Source organism: Dermochelys coriacea, chromosome 7, assembly GCF_009764565.3.
Source record: "Dermochelys coriacea isolate rDerCor1 chromosome 7, rDerCor1.pri.v4, whole genome shotgun sequence".
In the NCBI taxonomy this organism is placed as follows: domain Eukaryota; kingdom Metazoa; phylum Chordata; order Testudines; family Dermochelyidae; genus Dermochelys; species Dermochelys coriacea.
Genome location: NC_050074.1, coordinates 13,550,790 through 13,567,207, shown reverse-complemented (window position 1 = coordinate 13,567,207; position 16,418 = coordinate 13,550,790). Strand labels below are relative to the sequence as shown.

Sequence of the window (16,418 nt, the reverse complement as noted above, 5' to 3'; positions counted from 1 at the left end):
GGACAAAGGAGCTCTTTTTGTACTGGGAACTTGTCATTGAGTTTGGGTGGATTCTGGGGCTTGTTTCTGTGTTTTGAAATCTAGATGTGGTGGAGGACTGTCTGGGCTAGATTGCCCTGCAGTTAGGTGAGTTAGCACCAGTTTTTTGGCAGGGCCTTTAGAAGTCTGAGCAGTTGAGTTTTTATTTGAATAGACCAGTAATTAGAGGCAGCTGAGTGAGAGGGGTTGAGTCACTCATTCCTGCTGTGTGCGGGGCCCACACTTTTAAAAGTATGTACCAGGGTATTTCTACATAATAATTAGACACCTGAGACTGGCCTGTGCCAGCTGACTCAGGTTTGCAGGGCTTGGACTAAGGGGCTATTTCACTGCAGTGTAGACATTTGGTTTTGGGCTGGAACCTGAGCTCTGGGACCCTGAGAAGGGGGTAGGGTCCCAAAACTTGGGCTCCAGCCCAAGACCAAATGTCTACACCACATTTAAACAGTCCCTTCGCCCAAGCTCCACATCAGCTGGCCATCGTCCTTTAGTTGCAGTGTAGACATTCTTCAAGTAGTTGGTAAGATGAAGGCATATGGGAGCCTAATGGAGTTTGCCAGTTGAGGAAGGTAGGTTTAAAAAAAAGTCCTTTCCCTAACTTGTAGGTACTCTACAAGGAAGAACCCACAATGGGAGGAAAATGGCATGTCACCAACACTACTGCTAGCTTTTCCTCTGTTTGCACCTATGGGGGTCCCCACCAGATAGGTGTCCTGACCCTGGCGGCTTCTGCTCAGGCTCTAGTCTTGACTTGCAGGGAATGCAGCCTGCATATCCTCACTGGAAAAAGCCAAGCAGGGGGAACCAACCAACATAAGAGGTGTTTGATGGTAGAGTCCCTCACGAAGTAGGTAAAAGAGCTGAAGGAGGAGGTGGTTAGAGAAATGTGTATGGGCTAGGCTGACTTTGTAGCAAAGGGACTGATCTTTTGGCCACTGAAATCATTGAATACAATCCTATTGGCTTTGGTGGTCTTTGGATGTTGTCCTAAGTTACTTCCTTCAATTACGCCCAGATACTGGTGGCGGAGATCTCAGACAAATTTTGAATAAAGATGTAAGATTTTGTTAGGGATTCTACTCAGGAAGATGACATTAACCATTCCATACTGATGCTTTGCTCAGTGGCTGGCATGTGCACACCATTATAACAGGCAGAAAACAAGATCTGTGATTAGTGTTTAAACAACAGAATTCATATCTTGTTATAACAGTATGGCCAACCTCAGACCCGGTGTAAGAGAGAGAATCTCCATTGATATAATTGGAGTTTCATTAAGACTGAATTCGCATATTATGAACTGAAAGATGCTGCCACAAATGTAATGCACACAGGGTGTGGACCATGGCTCATTGATATCAATGCAAAATCCTCATTGATTTCAGTGGGCTTTTGAGCAGTCCCATAGCGTGATGTAATTTCATTTTTAAATAGAACAGAGTAGTGACTAGGAGGTTTCTAAAATCATTGGAACAAATCAGGAAAACTTACCTGATGCTTTCGTTCTTAGCAGCTCTGATGGTCTGCTTGGCTCCCCAATCCCAATGCTATTGCCGGCAACCACACGGAATTCATATTCAACCCAAGGGTTTAAACCAGTCACTGTTGCTGAATAGGTTCTACCATTGAGAACTTCAGGAACTAAATACAAAAGACATGTGAATGACAATGCACCTTTGGAGTAAGTCTTGTGACATGCATGAAAGTGAACCAGAAATTTCAAATTGCTTACCGGTTGAAACTGCCTGCCATCCAACTGAAAAAGGAGTCCTTGTCTGAACACTGTAGATTTGGACTGGACTATTATTATCTGTTCCTGGTCTCCAGCATAGCAGGGCAGTAGTGCTAGAAATGTGTTCGATTCTAACATCTTGTGGGGGACCTGGAGGGCCTTATAGAAACATATATTTTAGAGTAACTGATGCGCTAGGATATTGAATTCATTGTTGGACTGGATTGTGCAACCCATATTCACTCACTGAAGTCAGTTGGCCTGTCTCATGGAAATAAGGGCTCACCCACATGAGTAAGAGTTACATAATCTAGCTCTCAAGGTTTCATGTCTTCATTAAATGCTTGAAAAAATGACATTCCTGGGGTATTTAAAACAAGATATTGAACTTAAATATCTCTATTGTTAGCATGAAGGAACCAGAACTCAGTTGAAAGAGCTTTATTATATGACTATGTAAAATAAGATTTTGGACCTCACATTCTCTGAATATCCAAAATTCCCACTGAAGTTAATGGGGGATTAGGGTGTGCAAAGGTTATGGGATGGAGCCTTATATCTAATAGAATTTTACTTTTCCTAAAGTTTGAAATGGATGCATAATTGAGCTTCAACATGATTCGTAGAGCATCTTCTTAGATTCTTAATTATATCCCTGTATTTTAGCAAGGGCCACAAAATTGGAGTCTCAGCAACCAGTAGAATGCACAGAACGTTCCATCCTAAGAACTCTAAATGGGGGGAGGAGAGAAGGCAGGATCATGACATTGCTTCTTTGCATCAACGTGAAGAATAACCTGGGCACACCTGTGGGGGAGCAGGCTGTGCCATTCTGAAGGCTGGTGCAAACTGTGGAGATAACCTCCCCATTTACTGGAATGCTTGGGGAGGATGTTTGTCACCTTACCTTAAATGGGGCTTGCTCCAATTGGAATGAGCACTTACTCACCACCCTTACTTTGGCCAGTACCTACCCAACAGAGTTTGGTCCAAAGAGAGCAATGAGTGTAGGAAACACCATCACATAGCTGCATTGTTATACCAGAGACCCACAACATTTTAAATTTCACCAACCCAGTTGCTGATGTTACATATTTCACATTCTTACATAAGTTACGTTAGAATTCTACACTTAATAGACTTACCTCTTACAATTACATCTGCTGCTGCAGATAGACTGTCTATGGTTGTTTGTACCATACAAACATATTTCCCGGAATGATTTAGCTGAATATTTCTTATCATCAAATCCCCAACAGATTCCTGGAAATAAAAGGAAGGAAAAGATAAAACTAATCACTCACAACATGTTTTCTAAACGGACATTTTTATAACTTGCTAAATATTAATAAAAATGCAGCTTTTAAATTAAAGCATTCATTGCTGTCATCAGTTTATATCAGTTTGACACTTTTGGCTGATATAAATAAACACTTTATGGCTTCACAAATAACTTGAGCATGTTTATGAAATATAAGAAAGCAAACTAAATGGATGTAACTTTTATAAAGGAGCAGTGATTTGACATGCGTATCAAAAATGGGAATTACAAAAGATGTTTATGTGGTTTAAGGACTGTTAAGAATAGCTTGATGAAGCACTAAAGAGTTTGAAGAACTTACTCCTCCAATTCTTTCAAAATGATTCACTCCTCTTTTAAAATCTATCACATCTCCATTGAATGACCATGTGAACACAACCTCAGTGGAGGGGTCATGAGATACCTGACATGGTAGGACTATACTCTCTCCAACTGTAACATCCATTTTAGAAGGTGGAACAATAATTACAGTCCTCTCTGTTGAGAAAAATCATTCTTTATTATAAACAAGTGTATAAAAATACCAGTATACGTTTGTAATAAAAAATATTTGAATGATTTTTGCAGTGATTTCTGAAATGGTTTAAAATTGATCTAATGTTCTGCTACTGTCCCTGTTAAAGAAACTGATCTTTGACATGTTGATGATTCCAGTGCATTATAAACCATTTATAGCCTCTTGCCAAGAGCACTGTGAATACAATGGGTGCTAAGTATATCTTAGAGAAGAACAGAAAATGTGCAACATACCAAATTATTCATCTCCTATAGTATGCTGATTCATAAATCCCATACTTACTCGATCTGACTTAAATTCAAACAAAACAGCAGATATTGTTGAGGCTGCTAAGACTACACAGAGATGGGGAAGAGAAATGATGATGCAGACTTTGAAAAACTGTCCTTGCAGAATATTGCAGCAAAATAAAATGTGGTCACTGTGTTTTCTTACTTCTTAAATAGAGATTTCTTGCCCTTTTTATTTCCTATTTTAATTTCCCACAGTGTCACATGCATTGCAGTATTTAGGTTCCAAAGGAGATGACTCAACAGACTGAAAAATCATTTAATCTTTTTTACCCCCATACACTGATAACGAGAGAAGCAGCTCTCATTAAAGGGAAAGATAGCTTGCTGAAGGGGAAAGACAGTGGTTTATATGGTTTTACTATTGTTGGCATGTTTGACACATAACCTTTGTGGGACAGGTTTCAGAGTAGCAGCCGTGTTAGTCTGTATTCGCAAAAAGAAAAGGAGTACTTGTGGCACTTTGGAGACTAACAGATTTATTTGAGCATAAGCTTTCGTGAGCTACAGCTCACTTCATCGGATGCATTTGGTGGAACATTTATAAAATCATGAGAATTCAGATGCATGTGAATAAAATGTGCACAGAATCCATTCAATGATAGTAATATGTTCTGAAAAACGTAAGTGTGTGTGTGTGTGTGTGTGTGGCGGTGGGGGAAAAATGGAGGTTTCAGGGACCGCATTAGTTCAGTAGGTCTATCCCATGCCAGGATTAACCCTGTGTATTGGCAAAGTATTTGAGAATTTTATTCAATATGAGGCTCTGACTTCAAAGGGATCTCTCATTTATTAAAGGTGGAAGATTCAATTCTTATTAATTTGCTATTCAGACCACACTTTTAAGCAGGTTGCCAAAACAATTGCAGTCACTGAGTGCTATGTAGGTGGGACCATTCTGTACAGTCCTGAACTTCAAGTGACTTCCTCACAGAGTTGAGTTACAATTTCTGGGACTGTCAAGACAGCGGTCAAGTGGCAATGAGGCGGAATATTGCATTTTCTGTGATCCTTCTTTTGAAATAAAACTGGGTCTCCAATTATAGTGTTTACACCTCAGTCTTTAACTGGCACTTCCCAATGAATTCAAAGAAAGATCTTTGTATTGTTAAAACAGATTAGGTGGTGCTAAAATCTTTTCTTTGCTGGACTCTCTCTTTAACATGTACACATTGCAAGGAAAGGAAAAAGAGTCTTTGAAGAACCTCAATTGCTGAAACAGAGCAGACTTTTTCTTGGTATCCATTGCATGAATTAATTGCTGTTTAGAACCCTTTCTTTTAAAGATCAGAAGAGTTTCATATCACTTGGTTTTTTGAAGATTTGCCCAAAGGTGAAGGCATGACATGACACTATTAAAGATTTTTTTTTTTAACCAGTAGAATAGAGAAAATTTTCCCTGTCTGGAAGCAAGTGTGGCAGGTGCATTACATTTCACATGGATTCAAATGCCAAATTCTCTGTTGGCAGGACTCCATTGACTACAAATACTCAAACTCTGAAAAACACCCAAAGAGAGTTTGACTCTAAAAATCTTGACAGGTTTCAGAGTAGCAGCCGTGTTAGTCTGTATTCGCAAAAAGAAAAGGAGTACTTGTGGCACCTTAGAGACTAACAAATTTATTAGAGCATAAGCTTTCGTGAGCTACAGCTCACTTCATCGGATGCATTTGGTGGAAAAAACAGAGGAGAGATTTATATACACACACACAGAGAACATGAAACAATGGGTTTATCATACACACTGTAAGGAGAGTGATCACTTAAGATAAGCCATCAGCAGCAGCAGGGGGGGGAAAGGAGGAAAACCTTTCATGGTGACAAGCAAGGTAGGCTAATTCCAGCAGTTAACAAGAATATCAGAGGAACAGTGGGGGGTGGGGTGGGAGGGAGAAATACCATGGGGAAATAAGAAAAGGAGTACTTGTGGCACCTTAGAGACTAACAAATTTATTAGAGCATAAGCTTTCGTGAGCTACAGCTCACTTCATCGGATGCATTTGGTGGAAAAAACAGAGGAGAGATTTATATACACACACACAGAGAACATGAAACAATGGGTTTATCATACACACTGTAAGGAGAGTGATCACTTAAGATAAGCCATCACCAGCAGCAGGGGGGGGGGGAAAGGAGGAAAACCTTTCATGGTGACAAGCAAGGTAGGCTAATTCCAGCAGTTAACAAGAATATCAGAGGAACAGTGGGGGGTGGGGTGGGAGGGAGAAATACCATGGGGAAATAGTTTTACTTTGTGTAATGACTCATCCATTCCCAGTCTCTATTCAAGCCTAAGTTAATTGTATCCAGTTTGCAAATTAATTCCAATTCAGCAGTCTCTCCTTGGAGTCTGTTTTTGAAGCTTTTTTGTTGAAGTATAGCCACTCTTAGGTCTGTGATCGAGTGACCAGAGAGATTGAAGTGTTCTCCAACTGGTTTTTGAATGTTATAATTCTTGACGTTTGATTTGTGTCCATTCATTCTTTTACGTAGAGACTGTCCAGTTTGGCCAATGTACATGGCAGAGGGGCATTGCTGGCACATGATGGCATATATCACATTGGTAGATGCGCAGGTGAACGAGCTTCTGATAGTGTGGCTGATGTGATTAGGCCCTATGATGGTATCCCCTGAATAGATGTGTGGACAGAGTTGGCAACGGGCTTTGTTGCAAGGATAGGTTCCTGGGTTAGTGGTTCTGTTGTGTGGTGTGTGGTTGCTGGTGAGTATTTGCTTCAGATTGGGGGGCTGTCTGTAAGCAAGGACTGGTCTGTCTCCCAAGATCTGAGAGAGCGATGGCTCGTCCTTCAGGATAGGTTGTAGATCCTTGATGATGCGTTGGAGAGGTTTTAGTTGGGGGCTGAAGGTGATGGCTAGTGGCGTTCTGTTGTTTTCTTTGTTGGGCCTGTCCTGTAGTAGGTGACTTCTGGGTACTCTTCTGGCTCTGTCAATCTGTTTCTTCACTTCAGCAGGTGGGTATTGTAGTTGTAGGAATGCATGATATTGATCTTGTAGGTGTTTGTCTCTGTCTGAGGGGTTGGAGCAAACTGGATACAATTAACTTAGGCTTGAATAGAGACTGGGAATGGATGAGTCATTACACAAAGTAAAACTATTTCCCCATGGTATTTCTCCCTCCCACCCCACCCCCCACTGTTCCTCTGATATTCTTGTTAACTGCTGGAATTAGCCTACCTGCTTGTCACCATGAAAGGTTTTCCTCCTTTTCCCCCCCTGCTGTTGGTGATGGCTTATCTTAAGTGATCACTCTCCTTACAGTGTGTATGATAAACCCATTGTTTCATGTTCTCTGTGTGTGTGTGTGTGTGTGTGTATATAAATCTCTCCTCTGTTTTTTCCACCAAATGCATCCGATGAAGTGAGCTGTAGCTCACGAAAGCTTATGCTCTAATAAATTTGTTAGTCTCTAAGGTGCCACAAGTACTCCTTTTCTTTTTGAGAAATCTTGCTGTGTCAATCTCTTCTAGGATGTTTGAACACCACCTGGTGCCTGAGCTGTTCTCCTGCAAATCTTACTCGTCTGTATTGGATGATAAATCAATGGAGCAGGTACCTTTTGCTTATTCTGTAAAGCTATGTGTAAAGTTATAGCACTCTATGAATACTAATACTATTAGTAAAAACAATTTAGCTTTATAGGAAAGTTATATAAAAAGTTAGAAATTAAACTAATAGGGTTGTGTGTAAATTAAATGGGGCTCCATAGAAATCACTCAGAAACCTATGGAATGTGATAGAAAATGATATCCTTTCTCTTGAATTTTAAACCATTGTCTAGGACAGTTTCACAATACATGGAACACCAGCCTCAGTTAGGTGACTAGAGTGCGCTGGGGATTTTTCAACATTTTTTTTAGTCAGAAACTGCCAATTCACCAAATCTAAACATTTTCATTAGAGAGGGTTGGCTTTGACAATTTTTTCAACTAAAAACATTTTGAAAGGAAAGTTGCCAAAATGAATCCTTGAAATTTTCTGAATAAAAAAATGCCAGTTTTCTGCTTCAAAAGGACTTTTCATTTTGAAATATTAGCTCAGTGGTTTGAGCATTGGCCTGCTAATAAACCCAGACTTGTGAGTTCAATCCTTGAGGGGGCCATTTAGTGATTTGGGGCAAAAATTAGGGATTGGCCCTGCTTTGAGCAGGGGGTTAGACTAGATGATCTCCTGAGGTCCCTTCCAACCCTGATATTCTATAGTTTAAAAATGGTCAAAATCAAAACAAAATGTTTCAATAATTGACCTAAGCTGATTTTTTTTAAACAAATTTCCAGTTTGCAAATTTTTTTTGTGATTTGTATGTGTCACAATGTGGAGTAGGAAAATGTTTTGAAATCTTGAAAAAAATGCAGGATGGGAAAACTGTTTTCTACCCAGCAATATCTGTGACTGGGTGGGGTCTGATGAGTCACATGTACATATGAAAGAAAAACAAAATCTGTAAAAACCTGCTAGGAGCCTGAGCACAAAGAAGGAGCAATTTATCTCTCCCTCCCTTCTGCTTTGCCTCCTACTGCCTCCAAATCCACAGCTTTGTTTCTCCCTCTCCCCTTTCCATTCTACCACAGTGCTCAGTTCACTACTCCAGATCTTAGCATTGCAAAGGCAAGCACAAAGAGAGGGAGAGGGAGAAGGGGAACCCCCCAACCATACCCATTCAAGCAGTTAGCACCCACGTCTGCAGTACATCCAACTTCCACTGTGTCTGCTTATTGCTATCTTCCCAGAACCATGTAATTGTGACCACAATGAATTGTTGGGTAAGGTCAGCTGGAAGACTATTTTTTCCGGCAATTATTTGAGTCACAGGCCCAAAGAGACTGAGAACAAACCACTATTCTAACATTTGACAGGAATACCCCTGTTATAGAATTGTATAGATAGAATTCTTAATCCAATAGACAACTTGTCATTTTCTATTGAATTCCATAGGACTTATCCATAGGGATAGGCAAACAGTTTGGAAAGTGTAGTACTAGGGCTTCCCACTACAGATCTGCTCTTTTGGAATATCAAAAAGCTTCCATTTATACACTGAGAAAGTCCATAACTACACAGTTAACCATTACCTGCAAAAGAGCCCTGCTTTCTCAAATCTGCTCAATGGCAGGCATCTTTTTATTTTTCCACAAATATATTTTTAAACTTGAATTATATAGGGTTTGTGTGTGTGTGTTCCTTTGGGTTCATAATTTTTGCTGGACCATGTCACATGACATGCCTCATGCCTAGTTGCTCACTTAGTATGATCTTTGCTGTTTCCTTTATGAAGTTGTGTTTACAGCCTCCACCTCTGATCCTTTCAAATGGCTCTCAGAAACTCTTGGTTTCCCATTATCTATCCATCTTGCTTAGTAACTGCAGAGATGTATTACATAGAATGTTTTTTTTTCCAGAGACAAACAATAGATAAGATGCTGTGTGTTGAGGTATAATAAAGACTTCTATCACAAAGAATAAACAACTCAATGAGCAGCAATAAACTTAATTTGCACATTAGATATGCTTTTCCAAGTTCTGACATTTCAGTTTAAAATAATGCTGAAGCAATGAGCCCTATAATTGAACAGCCAAAACTTCTCCAGAGGGAAAACAAAAACAAATGTTCCCTGCAAACAAGATCATTTTTATACCATGTTATTACTCTGTTTTTTTAATACACTTTGTAAATGCCAAATGAAATAATTTTGTTGCTGTTTTTAATGTGATTTTTTGCATACTGTTCCATTAGGATGTATATATGGCGGTATGTTCAATGGTATCTAACTCTCATGAAGTAAGAGCTCCTCAAACACTACACGACTCATTTTATTCACTGCTAGCGGTGCTGTAACATTTTCTCAAATTACACATCGCATTGGTACTAACTGCACTTCCAAAATTTGAATGTGAAAACTATGTTAGCCAGCTGTGGTATGGTAAGGAGGAAAGTTAAGCCTGCAAGCTAGAGAAAATGATTGTGAAGTTACTTAAAATTAGCCAAATCAGAAAAAAAGCTGAGTCACAAATTATGCTGGGTAATCTTTCATTCTTATAACTACTATCATTTCTAATGTTATCTAACAGAGAGAGTATTCTGCTCATAGCTCTGATAATTAAATTCAAAGTTACATGTTTTTAACTTACTTTTCTCCACCTTTTCATTGTTACCAGTTAATGTCACCAGGATGTTTTCATAAGAAACCAATTATATATATTGAGGATTGCAATCATGCTTAATTAACAGCAAGAGAAGTACGATATTTCCCCCAGTTTTTCCTGTGTTGGCAGCTACATTAATGTAATGATTCACCCATCCACAGATCAGCAGGGATTGAACCCAGAATCTTCAGCACCAGTCACAAGCATCCTACTACTGAGCTAAGGAAGTATCCTTATGAGCTGCTAGCAAGAGTACATTATTAACAATTAGGAGGCTCAGCCATGAAATGGAGGACAAGATACAGTTAGGTTTGTCTACGTTGCTATGTCAGCCTTCAGTGCAGTTGCACTAGTGAAAATGCTTAATATAAACATGATTTACATTGATGCAGTGCAATTTGCCTGTGTTTAAAAAAAAAAGTAATGATATTAAAGGAAAAGGTAAAATGCACCATTGTCAATCACAGATGCATTCAGGGCTTGCAGATGAAGTCCCAGTGTAGACAAGGCCTTAGTCAGTGTATCACATTCACAACAGAGAGATAAAGGTCATACAAGCATAATACATTTTAACATGCTTCCCAGAACAGCAATAGGAAGTCAGAGACATTTAAGTTGACAATCTAAAAGTTATATTATAACTACAAAATGGTCAATCTTCCCTTAAAAATACTTTTAGCTTCTCCTGTAGGGTGAAATTCCCCCTTCCAATACAAACCTAGAACCCTGTTTTAATAAGGTAAGAGGTGCATAGGTTGACCTGGCATGCTGCACAGGGGTAAATGTAACCCTTCCCTATGATGAAAGCTTGTTTGTTTTTTATTCTGTTAAGGTTCCCACCCTTTGTGGCTAAGCATTCTATGTGGTATATAAAGAGATCTGGATACTTAGAGTTAAAAAAAACCTGTCCCTTTCTTTCTTACAAATCCTTTAGGATAGGGTGGGAAGGAGCAATTGATGGGGGTCCTGAGCTCAGGGAGTCCCCGAAATATCTGTATCATCTGTGTAAATAAAGTGAAATGGGAAAACATCAGGTCCCTGAGAACATGATGTACCGTAGCCTCAAAATTTCCCTCAGTGGGCCTGTAGGTAGGCAATTACCTGTAAACAGCCCCTTCAGAAAAAATCAGGTATGGCTCATAGGTAGCAGCAATTACTATGTTGACTCCAAAAAGAAAAGGAGTACTTGTGGCACCTTAGAGACTAACAAATTTTCTTTTTGCGAATACAGACTAACACGGCTGCTACTCTGAAACCTATGTTGACTCCATAACACTTTCAATGACCATTCAGATTCTGGAAAACTTCTTTTCATATATTACCCTGGTGGGTGCATTTTGACATATCCCATCAGGTTACTTCAGTCACATTCTCTTAAAACACTTCAGACTGGATTTGTTGAACGCAACCTGACTAGGACAAGTCCATAGTGATGTCTCACAAAGTGACTTTCTTTCAAAGAAGAGGATTAGAAGTTCAACTAATATGCAGTTTGAAATAAAAAATTAAAATGAGAAGGTGTTTTTTTCCTTCACCAAAATGACTTGCTTGGTGATGTGAACATTTTTGATTAGCTGGGAGCTCAGATTACTCCCTCAAGAAGCAAATATTTTTAGCTATTGGAGCAGGTAGTGAAATCACACATATGAATCTGGGAGGTTAAGTGGTTAAAATTCAGGAAAGTAACCAGCAGTGAAGTGTAGGAGATATCACAACTGCTCCTTGTGTTCTTTGGGAGTGTGTGTGTGTGTGTGTGTAGGCGGGGAGCATTTTAATATTAAGAATAGGAAACTCTCTGAAGGGCCTGAGACCACTCCTCTTTCAGCTCTGTGTTGTTTTAGTGTCATGTGCCAAGGTGTTTAACCACAATTGTAATAGAGGGAAGCAGCTTCTTAGCGATTCTGTGTTTTATTAGAGTGAAATTTTTATTCAGCTTCTAAACCAGTCTTTTTTAAAATAGAACAAAACATTAAAACAAAAACAAAAATAATGAAACAATCCAGTTACCAGATTAATTCACTAAATCTCTTTTCCTTAATTTACAGTGGCAGAAATAATCTTTTGTAGCCTGAGATCCAATGTAAGCTATAAATGAGCAGCATTGGTTCAACCCATTGTACATAGTGGAGAACAGAAAGGTGTTCAGAGGCCCACCGCCACTATATTTCAAGTTTCTGGTACTTAGCTTGCAACCTCTTTGTGGCAGGAACTGTCTTTTTGTTCTGTGTTTGTACTGCACCTAGCACAATGGGGTCTTGGTCCAGGACAAGGGCTCCTAAGCGCTACTACGATACAAATAATAAATAATATCTGCTATATATTTGATATAAGTAATCGACTGCCAGATTTCTGTTATTTTGTCAATGTTTTTCTTAGAAGTACTGATTTAAAAATGATATTGATAACCCCGAGGGCCCCGGTGAAAGAATAAGGCTTTGTTGTTAATATCCTCTAAGAATGATACGAAAGCATAGTCACTACCTGTGGGTAGGCCAGACATTTTAACAGTTGCTGCAGCCATCTGGTAGCTCTGTTTCAGTGTAAAGATTTAGTTGAAACCCTGCATCATAACAGTATTATTATGATCTTTGACATCCCGGTATGTTTCATCAAATATGTATGTACAATTCCAATATTCATAAAGCACAAATGAAGACAATAAAATACCTTTCACAATCAGGGTTCCTGAATTCCTGGCAATTCCAAATTGATTCATTGCTATACAAGTGTACACTCCTGCATCTGTTTTGGTAATATTATATATCTTGAGACTGCCATCCTCTAGCATAAAGATCCTAAAAAATATACAGATAGATAAACTTAACAGGATATTGTGCCAACTTCCTATACAGGATCTGTAATAAAAGTAGCATTGCATTGCTAATATTTAAATACTATTATGATGATTATGCTTTCCTACAGCAAACTAAATATATTCTTCACCTCCATCTATTAACTGTCAACGTATAAGGAACATAAAAGTGACAAACCGGAATTGACCATCAATCCATCTAGTCCAATTTTCTATGTCCTTCTGTGTTCAATGTTGGATGTTTCAGAAGAAGAAATAAAACCCCAATAATGCAGCTAATTATGCTATATTATTCTAGAGGGGATTTTTTCCCTGACCCCAGATGGTAAGCCGCTTATGATGTGAAACATGAGGACTGACAGCCTGTGTAATTTTGTCAGTTTTATGAAAAGTTGTTACCAGTCTAGATGAGAGCCTGAAACACCATCTCTCAGACAATGAAAACATAAAATACACAGCTTTGTTATATTGCTCTAAGAAATCACCTTATGAGTGACTATGTTTTACCTTGCTTAGTTATGCACTGATTTGTGAGTATTGACTAGTTTATACTGACTAATATTATGAGAACCTCAAAGATAATGGTGAGATATGTGGAAAGAAAGTTGGAGAAACAGATGCCAGATGAAAGCAGTGATGGTATATCAGAACGGTCTCAAGCAATGTAAACTCGAATTCCTGCATTTTATGTTTCAAATTTTTCACTGATTTTTACCTCTTTGAGTCAACATGGCATTTCAGAGTATAATCAAATGCACATTTTGGCCTAAGTTCTTGCTAGTTAAACTTTTAGGGGGCTTGAGCAAGGACTCAACATTGTGTTACCTCCCAGATGATGAATATGGACAGATAACACTAGACTTTTGCTGTGTCATTTTATAGACATCCACACAATATGCAACCATCCAGAAGTGGGAAAATTAATTTCAAATCTGAGTTAAATGGAGCAATAAATACTGGAAATAAAAACTGAGGGAATTTTCTGGCGGGGGAAGATATAAATCTGATATAAAAACACATTTTACATTAAAAAAAATGTAAGCCTCACAGCCAGGGTGTTCAATGTTAACAACATAAATTTAGATGATTTAACATTTAAACTATTAAAGCAAATGAACAACAACTAGAGTGCAACAGGAAGTTGGCGGTAATATCAAATACATTAAACATATAAAAATTGTATTCCTACATATATTTATATCATTGTGTTTATCTGCATAACATACCATGCGCTATGTTCTACTCTGTTACATGGCTACAATTCTCATTTACTTTATGTAGTTGAGAGCCGTTCTATGTAACTGAATACAGAATCTGGCCCAAGTTTTGATGAAGTACAAATAATTAATTCATCTTGTATGATCACCACACTGTCTGATTTGCGTGGAGCTAGAGACATTATTAAGACTGTGTTCAACTAGCTGTCCAATGAAAGGGAGCTCTCACACCTATGTTTAGTGTGCTGGGTGATCAGCTGTGAGTATAAAAGTTAGCCCTGTGTGGGTATGGAGGAGGAAGGCTTTTCTGTCTGCCACTACTGCTGAATCAGCAGTTCATGTTGTTTATCTCGCACTGTTCATCTCCTAAAAATGTGAATTTTTGGGGGTGGGAGGCAGAAAAGAGGTCCAAATTCTCTGCTGGTGTAAATCGATCACAACTCCACTGAAATCAGGGACGGGAGGGATTTTCCAAGGTCCCTAACTGAATTAGGAGTCCAAGTCCCACTCCTATATCACATAAGTGCTTTAGAAAATGCCATCCATAAATTATACTATACTCAACCTAGTGAACAAAGAAGGATAATGCTAAATCAGCCTAATCTCCCCATGTCATGCTGAGGAACTTTGTAGCTAAAATGGGACCTAATCCTTTTGGAAGCCTGATAGAGGAATGACCCAATTTATTTATTGCTAAGTTGTCACTAGCCCGAGTATAGCCATACTGGGGAGAAAGACATGGCTACATTCGGATCTTACATTAGCTCAGGGGCTTTAACACCAGTGCTGCCCTCTGTGAGACAGCAGGCATCTATTCTTCTCCCCACCTCGGTTCTGGTGCTGATCAGTAAGTCACTTCCCTCCCCCTTTTTCCTGTCCCTGACAAGAGGAAGACATTGTGGGAGGTACTGTGACTGTGTTCTTCCCAGGGCTACTCTAGGGGGTGCTGCAGTTTGTGCACTGTCCATTATACAGGACTATGCCTCAGGCCACACTAGCCCATAGTAAGTAATGATGAAAAGATTACTACACTCTCAAGTCTTTGGATGTCAACACAATCATTGATACACAGCAAAGCCAGGGACAGAAAATATTCCCTTTGAAAAACCAATCAATGTTCTGTGCATCTGCTTGTTATTCCCTATACACAATGTAATTTTATACAGTAATTTTGATTGCCCCTCTATGCCAAAGTATTTGAAAATGTGACATTTGTGAAAAGCAATATGGGGTCTTTTTACAGCACAGCTTGCGTGTCTTCGCTTACAAACTGGGTCAAATGACATCCCTCAGGTTTTACAAGCCAACAGAGTTTGGCCCTAAATTGGCAAGACTTTTATTCTCTCTGCTGCAAGCTTCTCTAGCATTTAAAATGGGTCTACGCCACAGCTGCAGATGCACAGCCATTAGAAAATACGGGTGATAAAATATATTGAGGTGACTAATAAGCAAAGACTATTCATTCTGTATAGTGAAAATCAAAGAATGTTTCACCTGTGGATCACCAGATGGTCACACACTGTATGCCTGAGTTATAACTCAGACTGAGCAGGAGGTCAAGAGTTTAGAGTAATCAGATATTATGTATTTATTATTTGTATTGTGGTAGCTCCTATGAGCTCCAGTCATGGACCACTGTGCTAGGTGCTGTGCAAATACAAAACAAAAAGATAGTCTAAAGAGCATACGAGCTAATTAAATAAAGATATAAATGAATACCTACTGACAGAAAGATCAACCGCTTGGCTATATATAGAATCTTTGCATGCACCAGAGCTATTCAGCACTTTGTATATCAGGGATTGGGAAGTCAAAGGTGGCTTTCTGTTACCCCACTTGTAGGTCAGCAGAGTTCAATTCAGCTCCTGGTGTAATTTGCAGCTCTTCTAAATCACGCTAGGTTGTAATAATGGCCCCCAAACACCATTATGTGAGCACGTAGCAACAGAGCACATTGTGTTGTGAGGAGGTGGTATGAGGAGCATATGGTGTAGATCTAGCTACACCACCTCTGCATAAGCAGAGCATACCCCATGCCACGGCATTCCCCTATATAAGGCCATTTTACATTCCCTTTGTACTGCCAAAGCTGTGTAAAGCAATCTGATAGGGAATTCTAGAATACACTGACACTTATACTCGGGTCTATTCATCAGTGCTTAATTTGTGGCAGGGCTAATCCCCAGCACCTCTAGCCTTGGCAGTGCATAGCCCTGGCACCTATGGGCTTGCTGCATCATTTACGAATATAAAAAATTGCTTGACTCCCAGCACCGAATTGCTTGAGCCCAGAGACCTCTTTGATTACAAATTAAGCACTGCTATTCA

The 16,418-nt window shown here is 39.2% G+C and overlaps 1 protein-coding gene across 5 annotated transcripts in view; it reads right to left on the bottom strand.

Moving 5' to 3' along the window:
* Window positions 1-16,418, bottom strand: part of CNTN6 (contactin 6) — a 223,589-nt gene that overhangs the window by 22,578 nt on the left and 184,593 nt on the right. For 4 of the 5 annotated variants that reach the window (XM_043518977.1, XM_043518978.1, XM_038411465.2 and 1 more), the window contains 5 exons: window positions 12,729-12,856; window positions 3,394-3,569; window positions 2,917-3,034; window positions 1,772-1,930; window positions 1,531-1,680 (listed from right to left, as the gene is read on the bottom strand). In XM_043518977.1, coding sequence (XP_043374912.1) covers window positions 1,531-1,680; window positions 1,772-1,930; window positions 2,917-3,034; window positions 3,394-3,569; window positions 12,729-12,856 — 731 coding nt within the window. The remainder of the gene's footprint in view (window positions 1-1,530; window positions 1,681-1,771; window positions 1,931-2,916; window positions 3,035-3,393; window positions 3,570-12,728; window positions 12,857-16,418) is intronic. The other variant, XM_038411464.2, reaches the window with a different exon arrangement.